At 38.1% G+C, this 12,542-nt stretch overlaps 1 protein-coding gene across 4 annotated transcripts; it reads right to left on the bottom strand.

Annotated features, from left to right (window-relative positions):
- Positions 1-5,177: 5,177 nt before the first annotated feature.
- BEX5 (brain expressed X-linked 5) lies at positions 5,178-7,344 on the bottom strand. 4 transcript variants are annotated; one of them, XM_081794011.1, is made up of 3 exons: positions 7,206-7,344; positions 6,048-6,106; positions 5,178-5,766 (listed from the first exon to the last, which is right to left on the bottom strand). In XM_081794011.1, the coding sequence occupies exon 3, from the start codon at positions 5,733-5,735 to the stop codon at positions 5,394-5,396; it is 342 nt and encodes a 113-aa protein (XP_081650137.1). In that variant the 5' UTR covers positions 5,736-5,766; positions 6,048-6,106; positions 7,206-7,344; the 3' UTR covers positions 5,178-5,393. The 4 variants fall into 4 exon arrangements, with proteins under 4 accessions (XP_081650137.1, XP_081650135.1, XP_081650136.1 ...); XM_081794009.1 differs by having other exon boundaries at positions 6,048-6,271; positions 7,206-7,343; XM_081794010.1 differs by having other exon boundaries at positions 6,048-6,261; positions 7,206-7,343.
- Positions 7,345-12,542: the final 5,198 nt, after the last annotated feature.

The raw sequence follows: 12,542 nt of genomic DNA, 5'->3' as shown, positions 1-12,542 counted from the left end.
ATTAATTAATTAGTTAATTAATTAAAAATATGATGTAGCCTTAACAAAGAATAAAATTCCACTACACATTATACTATAGGTGAACCTTGAAAATATTATGCTAAGTCAAATAAGCCAGACACAAAAAGACAAATACTGTATGTATTATTCCACTTATATAAGGGACTAGAAGAGTCAAATTTATACAGACCTAAAGTAGAATGGTGGTTACCAGGGTCAATGGGGGATGGGAGAATGGGAAGTTATTATTTAATGAGTACAAAGTTTCAGTTTGAAATGATGAAAAATTGTTGGAAATAGTGGTGATGATTCCACAACAATATGAATGTACTTAATGCTACTGAATTGCACACTCAAAAATGATTAAAATTTAGATATTGCATTTTGTGTATTTTTCCACAATAAAAAAAATCATAGACCATTTTAAAGTGAACAATTCAGTGGCATTTAGGACTTTCACAATGTTGTGGAACCACCTCTAGTTCTAAGACATTTCTATCAGACCAAAGTAAAAACTACTTATTCACTAAGTAGTTGCCTTCCTTTACCCAGTACCTGGCAATCACTGATTTGTGTTATATCCTGTGTTGGTCTTCTGAGACTGCCATAACAAAATACCACAGATTGGGTGACTTAACAGAAATTAATTTCTCACAGTTCTCAAGGTTAGAATTCCAAAATCAAGTTGTGAGTAGGTGTGGTTTCTCTTTTTTTTTTAATTTTTTTTTAACGTTTATTTATTTTTGAGACAGAGAGAGACAGAGCATGAACGGGGGAGGGGCAGAGAGAGAGGGAGACACAGAATCGGAAGCAGGCTCCAGGCTCTGAGCCGTCAGCCCAGAGCCTGACGCGGGGCTCGAACTCACGGACCGCGAGATCGTGACCTGGCTGAAGTCGGACGCTTAACCGACTGAGCCACCCAGGCGCCCCATGGTGTGGTTTCTCTTGAGTCCTCTTCCCTTGGTTTGCAGATGGCTTTCTTCTTGTTGTATCCTCATATGGCCCTTTTCTTGTGAGCAAACACTCTTGGTGTCTCTTCCTTTTCTTATGAGGACACTATTTTATTGGGGTCCCACCCTTAAGACTTTATTTAACCTTATTTACCTCCTTAAAGATGATATCTCTACTTACATTGGGGGTTAAAGTTTCAACTTATGAATTTTGGGGAGACACAATTCAGTACATAACATTCCACCCTCTGGCACCCCAATACTCATGTCCTTCTCATATGCAAAATGTAAAATTTATCCTGTCCCAACAAGCCCCAAAGTCTTAACTTATTCCAGCATCAACTCCAAGTCCAAAGTCTCATCTGAATATCTGAATTAAGTCTAGGTGAGACCAGATGTATGATTCATCCTGAGGCAAAACTCCTATTTAGCTATGAATCTGTGAAACTAAAGAATTTATGTGCTTCCAAATACAATGGTGGAATAGGCATATAATAGAAATTTTCCTATCAAAAGGGATAATTCCATTATCATGAAACTTTTCCCCATGTTTTATTTTAAGAGTTATGGTTTTAGCTCCTAGGTTTAGGTTTTTGATCCATTTTGAGACATTTTTTGTATATGGTGTAAGTTAAGGGTCAAACTTCAATATTTTGCATATGCAGTTTTCCTAGCACTACTTTTTGAAAAGTATGTCCTTTTCCCATTGAATGACCTTGGCACCCTTGTTGGAAATCATTTGACCATGCATGTGTGGGTTTATTTCTGAGATGTCTATTTTATCGCATTGGCCTATATGTCTGACATTATGTCCATACAACACTATTTTGATTATTGTAGCTTTGATAAGAGTTGCACTGCAATGAATGGATTCTTCTGTAGGGCTTCCAGTGGGAGCATCACCCTGCCCACACATTAATTTCTGACTTCAGTCTCCAGACCTGTGAGAGAATAAATTTATATTGTGGTAGTTTTTATTAAAGCAGTCATAGGAAACCAATACTAATAGTGAATGACAGACTTTGTGGAAAATTAATATTTATGCCTGTTTTCACTTTCCCATCTTTTCCCTGAGACAAGCTGATGAATACCCCCTAGATATGGGATAAATTCAAAGTGGCTAGGATGGACTCTCACAAGCAAGGTTTGAAATTGGTAAGAGGAATGAAATTTTTATTCATTTTATTGTTTATATGTTACCTGCATTGGAATGAGAGAAAAGCATTACATAGTCTTCAGTTGAGGAAATGTAACTTTTTAAGACATGTGAACCCTCCCTTTGAACTTTTATTTAGTCTTGATTTATTTTGCAGAAAATTTAATATTTTTTACATAGTAAATATGAATCTTTCCCTTTATGGTTTCATCTTTTATTTCTCTAAAGCTCAGACAGGCTTTCTCCTCTATACTCTTGTCCCTGAATTCAGATTAACATATATTTATATTCTCTTTTACTTTATTGATTTGTCCTTAATATACTTGAGATAAAGGGGCACCTGGGTGGCTCAGTCAGTTAAGCATTCGACTCTTGATTTTGGCTCAGGTCATGATTTCACAGTTGGTGAGTTCAAGCCCTGAGTCAAGCCTAGCATCAGTCTCTGCGCTGATAACGCTTGGGATTCTCTCAAAATAAATAAACTTTAAAATGTGTGTGTGTGTATATGTGTGTGTGTGTGATAAAAATGTGCGCACAGGTAACTCTAAAATTTTAGTGTGCTTCAGAGTCACTCAGGAGTTTAACATTGCAGTTACATAAGCACCATTACCAAAGAGTGGTCTTGGGTGAAGGGTCAGGATACTGTATTTTAAACAAGCTCCCCATGTAATACTGAAGCATTTGCTAGAGAGGAAAACCTTGGGGAATACTAATATATACTATTTAAAAGGATCTCATGTGTTGATTTGGGGGTATAATTCCTCCTCTTTGATATGTATTTCACAAGATATATATTCTAGATAAATAAAATGAGTTGCTTAGGGTCACACAGTCAATCAGGGGTAGTGCAGAGAAAATTAATCAGAGATACTTTAGTCACAAATTATACTCAGTTGTTCTAAACTCTACATGTACATCAGAATCACTGTGAGAGATTTTTAATTTTTTTTAAGTTTATTTATTTTGAGAGAGAGCACATAAGTGCAAGCAAGGGAGGGGCAATGACAAGTTACTTGCCCTTAAATAATCCCAAGCAGGCTCCTCATCTGTCAGTGCAGAGCCCAATGCAGGGCTCAAACCCACAAACCGTGAGATTATTACCTAAGCCAAAATCAAGACTTGGATGCTTAACCACTGAGCCACCCAGGTGCCCCTCACTGTGAGAGTTGTTTCAATATAATAATCCCTTGGTCTCATTTCCAATGAGTCTGATTCAATTGGTTGGGAGTGGGTCCTGAACTCCCCTTTAAAATCTCAGGTAATTCAAACCTGCAAAGGTTGAGAACCTATGCATTAAAGATAACAACATAAAAATAAGACAGTTATCTCTTTAAAAAGGGCACAGTCTAGTGGGAAAATAAAATCTGGTGTATATAGTTTAAGGCACTTAAAAAGTACTTTCATATATGCATGATGAGGAGAGGAGTGCCCAAACTTGAACTAAAGCTGGGGCATCTCCACTTTAATTTATGTAAGTCCAGAGATGTCTGATGAACTTGGAGTAAAACCTAGTTTCCAGAATTTTTTTTTGTCAGTTCCTCAGGTGATTATGATGCAGCTGGTCTGTATAGCACATGTTGATAAACATTGGCAAATGTAACATTATGGTAAGTCCATGTGTTGATATTGTTGCTTAATGCTTTCTCTGTTGTGTTCCTTTTTCAATTGCAAGCTACAGCCTGTAGAGAAATAAAGTTACTTGCCTATAATCAGAGGCAAACCTGAGCCCACATTGCAGGACTCTCAATTCAGCTATAATTAACTGTTGTACCCTACAACTTACCATTCCCTATGGTAGGCACTGAGGGTACAAGTACCAATAGGACAATATATTTATTGTGAGAAGGATACAGTCTACTTGGGTACCAGTAGTGACTGGGTGATGGAAAATTCTCTAAACAAATGGTTGATTTACCAGGTATTTAGTCTCAGCCAGTTTCCCATTGTTATGTGATTATAGGTTTATTGGGCACAGCAAAAATCAAAGCAAGGGAAGAGGGAAATTCCTCTGGATCCATGTAGGTTAGTATGAGTAGAGACTACTCAGTATTCTGGGGTTAGGTTGGCATAAAACCACCTTCACACCTGTGTATGTGCAGAGTGAGACCTATAGCAGTGTCTGCACAGAAAATGGAGAGTCAAGGAAATGGGCCATATGCATCAGAGGATGGAAATGATAGTCCAATTTTAGGCACACTAAATAGGCACTAAATTAGGCACAATAAATCTAGTGTCATTCAGATTTATCTAGGGGAGAGGGATAATGAAGAAAGTATGAGAAAAACCATAAAGGGCTATTTGGATCCCTAAGCAGAACTAGAGAAGTATCCACCTGGATTAAGTATAACTACAAAGCAGAAAGTGACATTCTCCATATTTCTGAAAGGGCAAAATGGAAACTCAGACCATTGAAGGTTCAAGAGAAATCAGTGGGTCTTTGTCATCTTTAGGAGTCTAGCACATCAGCAGTGGTAGGGACCAGTGGAGGGAGCAGAACCTAGCAGAAGGGGAAGAAATACTTAGCAGTCATGGCATTATCCAGGGAAAAGGGGCACAGAAGCATATAGAAAAGTTACCCACTTGGCATTCAATTATACTCCAGGGTAGGCATACTTCTTGGGCTCTTCTCTAAATATGAAGGGCACTTAAAGTGTCAGAACCTTGCATGTATGGGTAGAGCCAGCCACAGAGGTTCTTTATTACCTCATTTGATTCCCACACTAGTCCTGGAAGGCATATATTATTTTCACTTTATAGATTAATAGGCTGACTGTAAAGAAATGTAGCTGTAATGATTACTAGGTTTGTGCTTCTAAATAAGAGATCTTATAAGAGGTAAGACAAGATTTATGTCTTTAAATGTTTCTCAAATATTTGTTGATTGTCTCCATTCCTTTTATAATCCAATTGGCAAGTTCTTTGCCTCTTACTTTTTTCCAACATATATAATACATATGTATTCATTTTGGAAAAATGAGAAAAAACAAGTAATCAAGAAAAATTAAAGAAAATAAGAAAACTATATATGTATATAATATGCACACTTTTAAATGAGATAGTATATCTATAGATTGCTTTTTAACTGCTTTATTACCTTCACAGTATGTAATAAACATCTTTTCATGCAAGTTGATGAAACTCCCCTGCTGACAGAAAAACTTGCAGACTAAGTCAAAATGAAATATCTAATCAGAAAAATGACAGAACACCACAGGTTCACAGTAAAGGGTACATCAAGAAAATACAACTTTGGGAAGCAGGGGGGTTATTATTATTAACCTTAGCACTCAAGGCATAAGGCAAAACTCATCATGATGGTCATGGTGAGGGGGATCTCCTATAAGTATGCGCAAACTGTACCTCAGCTGAAGTTCCCTAATTTTCCTCCTTAATTCTCTCATCTCCTCCATGAACCGTTCCATATCATCTGCATCTCCGTCTATCATGTGAAGGTTATAGACCAGCCTATTGGGCATGTCCTCTCTACCATCGTGGGCAGGTGGGGCCCAACCCGCTCTAATATTTCCTCTAGGCTCCTGGCCTTCACCACCTCCCAAAGGGTGAGCTTCTTCTTCATTCTGCACTGGAGCCTGATCTTCTCCTTTGCTTTCCTGGGGGACACTTTCCATGTTGAGATTTTTTTTTTCTTGCTTACTTTTCCTAGGAGATAAGAAGCAAGAAGGATGGAATGCTTTATAACAACAGAATTCAGAGCTGTCAGAAAAGGTTTTCCCATCTGAGAGATTTCGTGCGCCCTCTAGGGGACGCTCCAGACCCAGCCCTAGCCCTGCTACAAAGCCCACCATTTTCCCGATAAATTCTTCCTTAGGCCCGTGCTCACACATCCTGCACTTAACTAGGGCAGGAAAGGCAGTGAGTCCCCCAGGTTCTGTCCTGATCCCTGGTAATACTACACCAAAGGGCCCCAGGCAGCCCCCTACCTGCAGGGATCAAAAGCAGTCTTCCTCTTTTAGCCTTGAAATCTGCTGCACCAGGGCACCTGAAGACCAGCAGACAGAAATGCGACAATGGCCAGGACTGATTAGTTGATCAGTATCAGAGGCACCAGCTTTGTTGTTGATTTTGGACTCCGCTAATCAAATGTTACCACTTCCTCTTTCTCCTCCATAATGTATCACGACTTCATTTTCTGCCCTGTGATGTGCTCCATAAATAGGCATTGTAACCAAAGATGATTATTCCAAACCAGTTTCCTCTCTTCTTTAGGCCCCTTTACCCCCCCCCCCCCCCCCCGTCTCCTCCCTCCGTCACCTAATTACCATATCTTGAATGCAAATGGACAACTTGTTGGGCGGGGGAGTCAAAACCGCTTGCTGGATGGTGAAGTGTTTATTTATAAAGAATTTCAACGTGGCTGCGACGCAGCAGCCTTTCTAGAGTTCACCCTCCTTTCACTGCCCACCATTTTATGCATCAAAATGGACGAAGGGCAAAGGGGTAGTGTGGGAATTGCAAACCTGTACCCGCTGAGATCTCAGGACTTTGTCTTGCTTACCCCAGGGACCACAAGCAGCGCCCAGGCTTAGACCGACTTGCAGGGTCAGAAACAAGTTTCCTGCTCCCCAACTATATCCCTCAGTCGAAAAGCCCCCCACTCGACTGCCTCCTGAGCAGAAGGGAAGTGTTCCCCGGACCTAATTCCTGTCCCTATCCTCTGCAGCAACACCCATCCCCGCCCCTTCGCCCCCGTTTGCCGCAGCCCACCATTTCCCGCTCCAAAATGGACGAACGGTGGAGAACCGATACCAGAACAGAGGCCTAGAACCGTGGCGGGGTCGACCATCTCCAGGGTCAACGGTTACGACCCCCTCCCATCGCCCTGCAATAATCAGACTTTTTCCTCGCTCTCCCCTTCTCTGGCCCTTCCCTTCCAGACGCCGGATCGCCGACGAGATCACCACTCCAAGGACATCCCAACTGGTACCCATTCCTAACTGTTGGCCCCTCTCTGTCTCTTCCCACCAAGTCCTCCACTTCTTGCACCATATAAATGGGTATTGGGGACGGGGATAGGGAAAATCCAGTCCTGGAACCGCTCTGGTCTTAGCCTTCTGCCACCCCAGTCAGCGCCCACCAACCTGCTACGGATCAGGTTCAGCTTGTACAACTTCCTCCTTCCCTGGGCTACAGGCTCGCCAGCCTTCAAGGCAATAGCGAGCCAGCACACAGCCACAAACGACTACCAGACTGCAACTAGGAGGAGACACTAATCTACGCGTCAGCTGTAGGTCTCCTAAGGGCCACGTCACTGTGAACTCAGATAACCAATTATGGTTCATACCTGGATTGCGGCCAGAGAGTGGGGAGCGGGAGCGTGGGCGGGGCCACCTTTTTCTCCATCCCTGCCTTCTCCCCACAATAACACAGTCCCCCCTTTTTCCTCCTGTTTAGTAGTCTTTAGGACCAAACAGGTCATAATATTTAGTACTTTGTATTTGCCTTTGCCCTGACTTCTGCTGGAGCCTTTAAATAATTACTTATTTCTCTTCTATACCATTAAAAATGCCCACTTCCCTCCACTCCCCTGCAAGAATACCCCAAAATTATCCCTAACATCGAAGCTAGGAAGTATGGAAAATACATAGGAAGTGACTATTTTTTTTTTTTTTACTTTATATATTTTTGAGAGGTTAAGGGCAGAAGGGCAGCGAAAGAGAGAGAGACAGAGAATCTCAAGCACTCTAATGCAGAGCCCGATGGGGGGCTCAAAAAGAATCAGGAGATCATGACCTGAGCCTAAATCAAGAGTGGGTCACTTAACTGACTAAACTACTGAGGCACCCCAGGAAGAGACATATACAAAAAACAAAAAACAAAAAAACTTTTATGTCCCTCTTTTTTTTTTTTTTTTATGGGGAAGGGTGGTTGTTTTTGTCTTATTTCCCATTAGCATGCATTCAGTGTTTGGTTGTTATAATCAGACAATACAATTATTTTCAGCTGAAAAATAGGGTTTCGGTTGTAAAAACTTGGCAAGGCCTGCTTCTCCTGACAGCAACCCCCCCCCCCCCCCATTTAAGGACTTTGAATTATAAACCTAAGCTGATGGTTCCTCTTGTGAAGGGTCTCTTTGAGGTCTTTCCATGAGGTGAGACACTGAGTCTTGCTGGTAGATTTTCATATCCTTAGAACCTGTGACAAACTTATGGTCTCCTCTTAATTATATCAGTGCAACTTCACTTTACAAGACTCTAGCATGGCCTCTAAAATAGAACAACACTGAGGTCTTCCAACAATCCAGAACAATAATTTGAGAAAGTTATGCTGACAGTTACAAAGTATAGTGAAGCTATAATATTAAAACATGTTATAACAGAATAAATATAGAACAAATGAAACAGTAGAGAAAGCCAATTATCAAGAAATATAGAGAAATATTAGACATCTGATTGAAATATTTTGAATTAGCAGGGAGAGGTTACATTACTGAAGGAATGGTGGTGGGATAATTGGTTAGCTATTTGGGAAAAAAATGAAGTGTCTTATTCCTGTTATATACTTAAATACAGAAATAAAATGTTTAGATAAAAGGACATGAAACTATTGAAAATAGTATATACTAAATATTATTTTGTATATAGTCTTAGGATGAAAAAGTTCATTAAAACTATAGTACCAGAGATAGCCATGGCCAAAAGGCATTGGCACAATACTGCTGGGACCCTCTCAGTCCAAAGTACCATGTAGAATGTGCCTTAGAATTATCCGAATTATTGACGGAAAACTGGAGTATTTATCCATAGATGTGGGTCATTTATTGGTAGATGTTACCCTGGGAATGTTAAAATCTCTGACCCTTCAAGATTGTCCTAAGCCTGGGTTGAGCAAGCTCCCAAGATGCCAGAAAAAGTCCTCAGTAAAATTAGTAAAATTAAATACAGACAAAGAAATATACTATTCAGGGGTGCCTGGGTGGCTCAGTCGGTTGAGCATCCGACTTCGGCTCAGGTCATGATCTCACAGCTCGTGAGTTTGAGCCCCACGTCGGGCTCTGTGCTGACAGCTCAGAGCCTGGAGCCTGCTTCTGCTTCTGTGTCTCCCTCTCTCTCTCTCCCCCTAACCCACTCACATTCTGTCTCTGTCTCTCTCAAAAATAAATAAACATTAAAAAAAGAAATATACTATTCATATTTTATTCTAAATCAGTCCAAATATTTTCCTTTAAAATAAAGATAATACACACACATCCATTCTTATATTTATAGGTATTTGTGCTGTTTGTAGTTTTGACCATAAGAAAGAATGTTGATTGAACTTATTTGTACATAGTTTTTCTAATACTAATATGTATTAAATTAAATTCCTAGGACTGTCATTGCATATGACTATGGATGCTTTTAATTGTCATAGAAATCAACCTTGAAAATATTTTCTCAATTTGCCATGTACAGTGTATGAACATTCCTGTTTTCTCATGTGTATACCAACACTGAGTACTACCTGGTTTATTGTATTTTTTAAATTTTATTCAAGTTTGTTTTATTTTTTTCTTGTTTTGTTAATTTTATTTGACTTGTGGTGAGCTCAGGATAACATACAGAGAAGTTGAATCATTCTGTTGTACACCTGAAACTAAAGTAACATTGTGTATCAACTGTACTCATATAAAATTAAATTTGTTGGCAAGGTCATCAGGTAATGTTTCTAAACCTGCCACATCATAACAAATAGCTCAGATTAAGATTCTTAGACTCTTCTCTGAATATTCTAGTTTAATAAATTGAAGCCAGGCCTGGGACCCTGTGTTTAAGTTCCTTAAAAAATTCTTAATATGAGGTAGGTTTGGGAATCATGTCACAGGCAAAAACACAAACTAAATAAAGAAAAACACCTTCCATTATTATATAAGTAGTATTTTTTAAAGAACATTGTTACAAAATAATTTCAAAGTTACAGAATGGTGTTGAAAGTAGCACAAAGAATCCCCACATATCCTTCACTGTATTCTCCACTGTTAACATTTTGCTACATTTGCTTTATTATTTTCTCTTCACCTAGAAGGACACATGATTTTTTTTCAGAACCATTTGAGTTAGTTGAAGACTAAATGGTCATTTAAAATTATTTAGTTCAATTAATTTAATATAAAACTTTCTTAAATTATTTTATTTTTTTGCCTTTGGAGGTTTCTTTTATAAAATTTGAAATATATACATAAACATGTAATATATAAAGATAAATATTTTAGTATATGGTCTTACTAAATGTTCTCTACTCACTATTATATTCATATAGTTTATGCATCTATTTTAATGTAATAGCATATCATAAATTATTTTCAGGTTAGTAATAGTTTAAGCACTCTGTTTCTGATGTTTCAAGAGTGTTCAAATTATAATTTATTTAACCAATCCCCAATTAATTAATATTGGTATTATTTCCATACATTTACAGTTACTGGCCTTGTTTCAGTAAATGTATATATGCAGATTGCCCTCCAAAAGATTGTCCACACCTTACCAACACATGTTGTAATCAATCACATTAATTTATGAAATACTGAATCATACTAAACAAGGTTGAGAGAATAAAGCATACATCCATGCTTTTATACTATATACAGTTTGAAAAAATATATAAAACACATACATACAAACACATAGTCATTTTTATAATATTTTACATGTGTGTGTATATGCATATAAATACATATATATCCATACATAAACAAAGCATATAAATAAATATATATCCATACATAAACAAAAACACAACCTGCTTTTATTACAAATCATGTTTTTGAGATTCATCTATATTGATGTATAGATAGATGTAAGTCTTTTTTACAGCAGTACAGTGTTCCATTGTATAATTGCATTGCTCGTTTTTTGTTTTCCTATTGACGCACAATTAGATTTTTCCTTTTTTTTTCTGTTACAAGCATAGATTCAGGAAACATCCTTGTGCATGCCCCCTTTGTACTTCCTTCACTTGAATAGCAAAATTTCATATTTGTTCCGTTTGTTTATTATTTTCAGATTTTTTTTTTTGGTAAGTCTGATCTCCCAGGATTTTCCAAATCTTCCCTTTCTTGGGTGGCATTCTAGATATACAAATTATACATACGTACGTTGGTTTGTCTTCTGGAGGTTTTAATTTAGTACGTTTGGAATGGAATGTGACAATTTGTAATTTAAGAAGGACCCCAGATAATTTTTAAGATCAGGCAAGTTTGGAACCCTTTAATGAGGTTTAGAAAATTATTTCTTTAGGGGCGCCTTGGTGGCTCAGTCGGTTATGCGTTCAACTTTGGCTCAGGTCATGATCTCACAGTAAGTGAGTTCAAGCCCCATCTCGGGTTCTGTGCTGACAGCTCAGAGCCTGGAACCTGCTTCAGATTCTGTGTCTCCCTCCGTCTGTGCCCCTCCCCCTCTGGCGCTCTGTCTCTCTCTGAAAAATAAATAAACATTAGGGGCGCCTGAGTGGCTCAGTCATTTAAGTGTCCCACTTCAGCTCAGGTCAGAATCTCATGGTTCATGGGTTCAAGCCCCCCCCTCCCCGTCAGGCTCTGTGCTGACAGCTCAGAGCCTGGAGCCTGCTTTGGATTTTGTGTCTCCCTCTCTGTCTGCCCCTCCCCCGCTCGTGCTCTGTCTCTCTCAAAAATACATAAACATTAAAAAAATAAAAAATAAAGAAATAAACATTATTTTTTTTAAAAAATTGCTGATTTATGTTCTTTAATTTTTGGTATACTTCAGCATCTATTCTTAGATATCTTTATTGCCCTTAATGATTGTGTTTTACAAAATACAGTAATAAAGATATATATAATATAGAAAGTAAACGAGTTTGCTATATATTTTTCAGAAAGTTTATTTTGTATGTATTTCTGCATAGGAATACTTTCTTAGCTCAAGCAAGGAGGAAATACACTTAAAATTGTTCTTTAATATTTAGGATGTTACTTAGCTTCTCAACCGAGTAGCACTTAAGCACAAAATTTTAGGTTGAAGGGAAAAGTTTCAAAGTGAATACATTTTTTTCCTAAGTTTTCCATAAAAGCAAACAATCTATTTTGGTAAGCCTTGAAATTGGTACACGCACACACACTCACTCACACACACACACACACACATTCCTCATTGATCTGTAATTTCTATTTCTTCTATTTTTGTCTGTTCTTTTAAAAATATTTTTAAAATCTTAATAATTGAGTTATTTTTCAAAAATAAAACAATCCAGTTTGGTGTATATTATTGGAACTCATTTTCTATGCATATGCTAATGTAAAGGAAAATTTTATTAAATCTGGGAAGAATTACATCATAAATGTGAGTTTCTCCTTTAAGGATGGTACAGAATTATGCTTAACAGAAAAAAGAAAGTTTGAAGAAGAATGAAGTTTTAGAGTCACTACATTTTTACGATTTACTCTGAACAAGAAACTTTTGTTCACCACTCAACTAAGTTTTTTT

The sequence above is a fragment of the Panthera onca genome, chromosome X (assembly GCF_046562875.1).
Source record: "Panthera onca isolate mPanOnc1 chromosome X, mPanOnc1 haplotype 2, whole genome shotgun sequence".
Lineage (NCBI taxonomy): Eukaryota > Metazoa > Chordata > Mammalia > Carnivora > Felidae > Panthera > Panthera onca.
Note: the sequence above shows the minus strand (reverse complement) of the source record. Positions and strands in the feature narration are given on the sequence as shown.